The sequence below is a fragment of the Helianthus annuus genome, chromosome 1 (genome assembly GCF_002127325.2).
Source record: "Helianthus annuus cultivar XRQ/B chromosome 1, HanXRQr2.0-SUNRISE, whole genome shotgun sequence".
Classification (NCBI taxonomy): Eukaryota; Viridiplantae; Streptophyta; class Magnoliopsida; order Asterales; family Asteraceae; genus Helianthus; species Helianthus annuus.
Window position 1 is genome coordinate 73,098,498 of NC_035433.2, and position 6,689 is coordinate 73,105,186.

General features: G+C 34.3%; 1 protein-coding gene across 1 annotated transcript; it reads left to right on the forward strand.

The window, feature by feature from the left end:
• Positions 1 to 805: 805 nt before the first annotated feature.
• LOC110910105 (mitogen-activated protein kinase kinase kinase 18) lies at positions 806 to 2,517 on the forward strand. Its single transcript, XM_022154851.2, has one exon. It carries the CDS (start codon positions 1,102 to 1,104, stop codon positions 2,515 to 2,517), a length of 1,416 nt encoding a protein of 471 aa, XP_022010543.1. The 5' UTR covers positions 806 to 1,101.
• The last annotated feature ends 4,172 nt before the right edge of the window (positions 2,518 to 6,689 follow it).

Sequence of the window (6,689 nt, forward strand, 5' to 3'; positions counted from 1 at the left end):
TTTAAATATAGCAATAGTATACTCGTTTTAAAGATAAAAAAACGCTCGTTTTTTTGGTGCAATTTTTATAAAAAAATAATGTCGTATGAAAGAGTTATTAACGTTTAAAAAATGGGGGGGAATTGGAGGAGAGACAAACTATTGGCTTGTATTGACTAGAATGCCCTTGAACAAACTCACGCTTCTCTTTTCTTCTTTTCAATTTCCCTGATTTAATCTTAGCCCTTGATTAACTTAATGGATGGTTAAGATCACTTCCTATCCTTCCTAGCCAAATAAACTTTCTATTGTATCTCCGCCCTACCAATATAAAAATAACCTAAAATTAAAATGTTAATTATCTATAGATAATATGATTGTTTTTTTGTTGAATTATAATAATGGTGAATATCAATAAAACTAAATAACTAGTCTACACAATTAAATATTTTCTAGTAAATGAAAGTGGAGGAGTTTAGCTCTTAAGCCTTATCCATAATATCTCTATATCCATTGTTTTGTTTTTTAGGCACCATTCCATTAGAGAAACTCTTAAGTCATTCAAATACCTTCAAACGTGTCTCTAAGTGAATAAATATCTACCCATCACTAATAAACCAAAATTATTTAGATATTCTTTTTTGTCGTTATTTACTAATATTCTAATTCATTAACACAACTCATATCCTTTTAAGTATCAACACATGAAAATATCACTAACTAGACATATACATGACAGTTTTACGGTCGGTAAAATACAACACAAAAATATTCCATTCCAATTCCAAAAATACTACAAAAAACAATATTAAAGATTTTTTTTATATTTAAAAAAAATAGAAAAAATGATATAAATCCTCTTTAATTCTCCAACTATCAACTATAGAAAATTCCAAAAATACTATAAAAACAATATTAAAGATTTTTTTATATTTAAAAAAATCGAAAAAATTATATAAATACTCTTTAATTCTCCAACTATCAACTATAGAGATAAGGATAAAAGACCGTATCATTCTCACGCCAACTTTCTTCTTATTCCTCTTCGTCTATAAATACCTCCTTTCCTCCCCCACGTAACCAACAAAACCCTATCACCATTTCTTCAACTATTCACTCAAAATGACCACCACACCCAACTGGATTCGAGGTGCTTGCATCGGCAAAGGCTCATTCGGCACCGTGAATCTCGCAGTCGACAAATCCAACGGCACCATCTTCGCCGTTAAATCCGTCAAACAAAACAGCGGATGCTTCTTAGAAGCTCTGGAAAACGAGATTGGCATTTTGAAATCACTGAGTTCACATTACATCATCGGGTACCGCGGTGACGACGTGACCGCGGAACCCTCTTCGGTACCATACCGAAACCTACACATGGAGTACATGCCAGGGGGCACCGTTGCTGATTTGAATGTATATGATTTGGATGACGTCACCCTTCAGAGTTACACGCGGTGTATAACGTCAGCATTGAGTTACCTTCATTCCAAGAAAATAATTCATTGTGATGTGAAAGGAAAAAATGTCCTTGTCGGTTCGGTTCAGGGTGTTGCCAAGCTGGCGGACTTCGGGTCCGCTGTGAAATCAGACGGTCGGATTTCGGGAACTCGTGGTAGTCCGCTATGGATGGCGCCTGAGGTCGTCCGTGGCGAATACCAAGGACCGGAATCCGACGTCTGGTCTTTAGGTTGTACGGTGATTGAAATGATCACCGGAAAGCCAGCGTGGCAAGACAGGGGAGTTGACACTCTGGTTCAAATTGGGTATTCGTTAGAGTTACCAAAGTTACCAGCTCAAATATCCGATGAGTTAAAAGATTTTCTCTCCAAGTGTTTAACACGAAGCGTTTCAGAAAGATGGAGCTGTGATCAGCTGCTACAACACCCGTTTCTGTTATCCTGTTCCACCTTACAATTCAACGACAAAAAGTGGTCCCCTAGATGCGTGTTCGATTGGTCCGATACGAATTTTTCGGATGATAACATGTCCGAGGTAGATAATTCGCATGTAAGTTCAAACTCATTGGATGTGTTACACAGGATTAGTGAATTATCATCTGATTTTCCATCGAACTGGGAATCCGACGGCTGGGAGACGGTGAGGAATGCTGTAGTCACCGTTGATTTATCAATTTCCGATGAGGAAATGACGGTGAGTTTACCGGAATATTCGGAACCGGTCGAGGAGAATAATGATGATGAAGAATGGACAATAAGCAGAAGTGAAAGGACAAATGGAGATTCAAATGGGAGGATTCATAATTATGATCAATGTACCAACGACCATGCGCAGGGTACAAGTAGTGGTTGGAATAGTAGAGACACGGATCATAATTACAGTTGTTGTATGCTTGTTTTGCTGAATTGTTTATTATTGTTTAATCTGAATTCATCCGACACATTTATTATTAAATTCTCTTTTTGTTTAATTCTGGACCAGTTTCTAGTTTCTGATCTTATTCCAATTCATTACTTTCGTATTGATTACTTACCAACATTTTTAGCTAATGAAGACTTGCAGCTTTGCAAGTCATAACTCAAAACATAATGTGTGTGTGTGTTCCATATTAATTATAAAAGTAGTTAGGATACTTATAATATATCTATACACAAATGTGTATCTATATATACACACATAGAACGTAAAAGTACCAAGATTTAAACCAAAATTTCCAGAGCTTAAAACATATTTCATATCAACTATATGGAATCAAACAACCTAGTAGTGCAATAAAATAACGTTTTTCATGGCATTATAGCCTAGTGACAATCTTGTAGGTGGGATAAGGCTTATGGACCATTAGGTCCTAGATTCGATTCACACAAGTGGGGTTTTTCCCAGATTTGTTGGGTTTCCTCCTGAATTGGTGTATAGTCACTATTGCCTAGTGGAGATGGATATAATCGGGTGGTTCCGTTGGTGATACGATGATATTCCAGTGGTCTGTCAGTGCTTCAAATTTGTCGTTAAAAAAAAAGTTGTTAAAATCAACTCACGCGATCAGTTGTTTCGTTTACGGTTAGTTAACACGATTAGGGGTTACAATTGGTTAGTTGATCAAGTGAAATCAAGATTGGTTTCCGATCAACTGTAGCAATTATATATATTGGTCGCTACTACACATAATTAGTTGTTGCAATACAAAGAAATTGAGTTAAAAAGGTTGGGGTCCAGGACTCCATTTGTGCGCACACACAAGTTTGATATTTCAAGTCATTTGTATCTATTTGGACATAACATAGCTAATTACGAAACTCTTGTCTAGATTAAAAAGTGAACTCGTAATCTATTAGTTTATATGTATATATTTCTTGTAAGTTAAGATGAGTATGGAGTTGGTAAGAACACATGTACTAGGTACGAAGGAAGTAGTTGAGGGCACGTAAGAGATTTGTAGTTGCACGCAGACATCCAAATTCCAATTCTCTAAACATGTTAACTCTATTTCAAGTAATTTGCTTCCTTTCGTTCTTTACATTCCAACATTTTACATTTCTTCATAATCATCTTATTTACATTGCTTTGGATTTGCTTAATCAATAAAGTTCCCTAAATTTGTTATATTCATTGATATGAACTATTTTAAATAAAAAGAGTAAAATAACTATTAGTCCAATAGCTTATTTATTACACTTACAATTCAATAATCTAGGATTTGTTCAATTTCAGTCCACACCACTAAAATCGTTAGACACTTTCAGTTAAGTTAATCTGAAATGACATTGTTTCCTCTCTGGCTAAATATAAAATAATTTCTTATTATTAACCCTTTAAATCTTGTTACCCATGTTAGACTCTTCTTCGGTGATAGCCTCCACAAACACCAACACCACCGCCTCAAAACCTTCTTCATTACAGTGCACAATCGTCAGATCTTGCTTTCTCATCCTCTCTAATTTGATCTTTCTCAGTATTCCTCCCTCACCGTCGTTCTAACAACCCATCTTCTAGGCAAGGTTTTAAAGTCAACAGAGAAGGTTGGAAAGGTAGAGGTAGTTGGACTAGTCAGATTTGAATTTGTTTAAAGGTTGGATTGGGGGTTCTCTTCAAATTTCTTTTGATTACTTGTCGTTGATTTCACTAGAATTGGGACAACAGGGTTAAAGATCGAATGAAACAAGGATTGGAGATATAAAGTCTAGGGCACAAAGAAGGTCATAAAGCTATTGTCGACCAGTGGTGGTAGTGGTGGTGGTGTCTAATGAAAGAATTAGGTGGTTATGCAAACTAGTGGTCGAGGGCACAAATAAGGACGATCAAATCGAATGAGTCAAGTGTTGGTGGGGGTTAGGGGCGGACCCACCCTTTGGCCAAGGTGGGCGACCGCACCCGTTGAAAAAAAAAATTAGTGTATATTATAGGCAAAAATCTCGACCGCACCCCTTGAAAATATGGTTGATGTCACACCCTGACTTTTGCGGAAGCGTGATTATTGGTGTGACTTCTTAATACCATTGCATACGATCATATCAACACTATATGATAAAACTAGTAGATGTACATCCACTGATTTGGGTTTAAAAGTAGTACAACATAATTTTCTGAAATGTCAATACCAAATTCAAGTTACAAACCATAACATGTTTTAAGGAGTTCAAAAAGACTCAACAAAAGATTTTAAAACAAACCCGAGTTTAGGACCACGTATCTCGTCCAGGATTAAGATACGTCTCCTAAGCCCTAATGACTTGGATGACATCTTTATTCACAACGCAGCTTAAAAACTCCAACGCCCGCTAGATCCATTTACTAATTTCCTGAAATACATGTAGTTTGAAAAAAATCAACATAAAGTTGAGCGAGTTCATGTAAAAGTGAGTATGTATAAACCTTGTAATATGTCTGTATGTATGAAAATCCCTGGTATGTAGCAGTTAAGGAAAAAGAGATCACCATTGGGTTGCAAAGCCAATGATATGTGTGAAGTGATGCAGGAAGACTCAAACCTAGCGGATTTGTGCGTCGGGCACTTAGTCACCACGTGGTCCACTCGGCGGACTCAGGAGTGGGGCTCGCTACACCCAAATAGATCTATCACTAATGTCCCTCGGTCCTACGAGGATTAATGGCCTCAGTTTCCGCCTACCCACTCACATGATCTAAGTAGTAAACCCCCCTTAAGCTAACCATACCATGTATATCAAAGTCTGTAATAGTTGTCACATGTATTTCACCCCCGAAGTTCTAAAACTGAAAACAGTTAAGAGAAAAGGGGGACATGAACTCACTGTATTGCATCTTCGTACTTGTAACCCAAATCTCCGCGGCAAACACGACTACCTACAATGGTCTAACGTCTATTAGACGAACGGGTCGTGCCTTGTCTTAATATGTATGTTTTTGAGTTATGATTCTGGTATTATTCCAAGTTATAATAATTGTATTTAGTTTTGAAATAATTATTTATACAGTGCTTCTGTATTAATACTTTTCAAGTATTCGTATTTGTATATCTTGGCACGTAATGGCGTTGTATTTCGGTGTTCTTAAATAAAGATATGTTAATATATTCCCAATATATATATATATATATATATATATATATATATATATATATATATATATATATCCAAAACCATATATTTCAAGTCTCACTTAAATATATAAATAAACCTTATTTTGTTTAATCATGTATCGTTCCAGAAAATATATATTTTTCTCAAAAATTATATATCTTCTAAATATACTAGGAAAATATATTTTTATCTCCCACTTGGGAAATATGTTCAACTCATTTGTCCAAAAATAACGTATTTCCAAAATATATGTATTTTTCCCAAAAATAACATATTTCTATTTCTACAGTTTCCAAAATAATATCTTACCAAAATATGCGTATACGTTATAATTCCGAAAAATATATTTTTAAGTCTCACTTGAAAAATATATTTTAATCACTAGTCTAAAATATTTTATTTCCAAAATATACATATTTTTCCTAAAAATATTATATTTTACCTCATACAATCTCCAAAATAATACTTATCAAAATATACGTGTGAGAGTATTTTCCGAAATATACATAAGTTACATTTTAAAGTTTGCGTTGTAACAACAATACCGGTGTAACTTAAATATTTATTTGTGAGAGCGCTGGTATTATTTTGGAGTCGTAGTTTCATGATGTTTTCGAGTTATATTATTTTTAGGGTAATATCTAGTTCACAAAATAATCACATAATCACACATGCGTTTTACTATGAAATGTATATTCTAAATATATATTTAACAAGTTCTATTTATGAAAACTCCACATCCGACACTTGGTAATTTTGTAATAAAAATCATGGCGAAGTTTATTTGGAAAAACAAGTTAAAAATATATTTATAAACACTTGTCACAAAAACATTTCTAAGTGTTATATTTTTGGAAAAATTCGCCAGAGTTTCCTTTGTAACTGGAGGTGGCCACGCTTACAAGCGTATCATTTTCTTTTCAAAATTCAACCAAACAATTTATCAATCATCAACATACATCATTTAAACATCAAACTTGTCAAAATAAGTATAAATTGCAAACTCATGAACTTGTAAGTCTTGTAAAAATATGTAGTAACCTTCTAACATATTTAGTAGATCTTGTCATCTTTAAAGATAACATTAGTTTCTTAAAAACTTTACTTTTAAAGAACTTGAAGTTTAACAACTTCTTGTCAAGATTTTCAAAAATATTTCCTTATGAAATTTCATTGTTACACAAGTGTTTA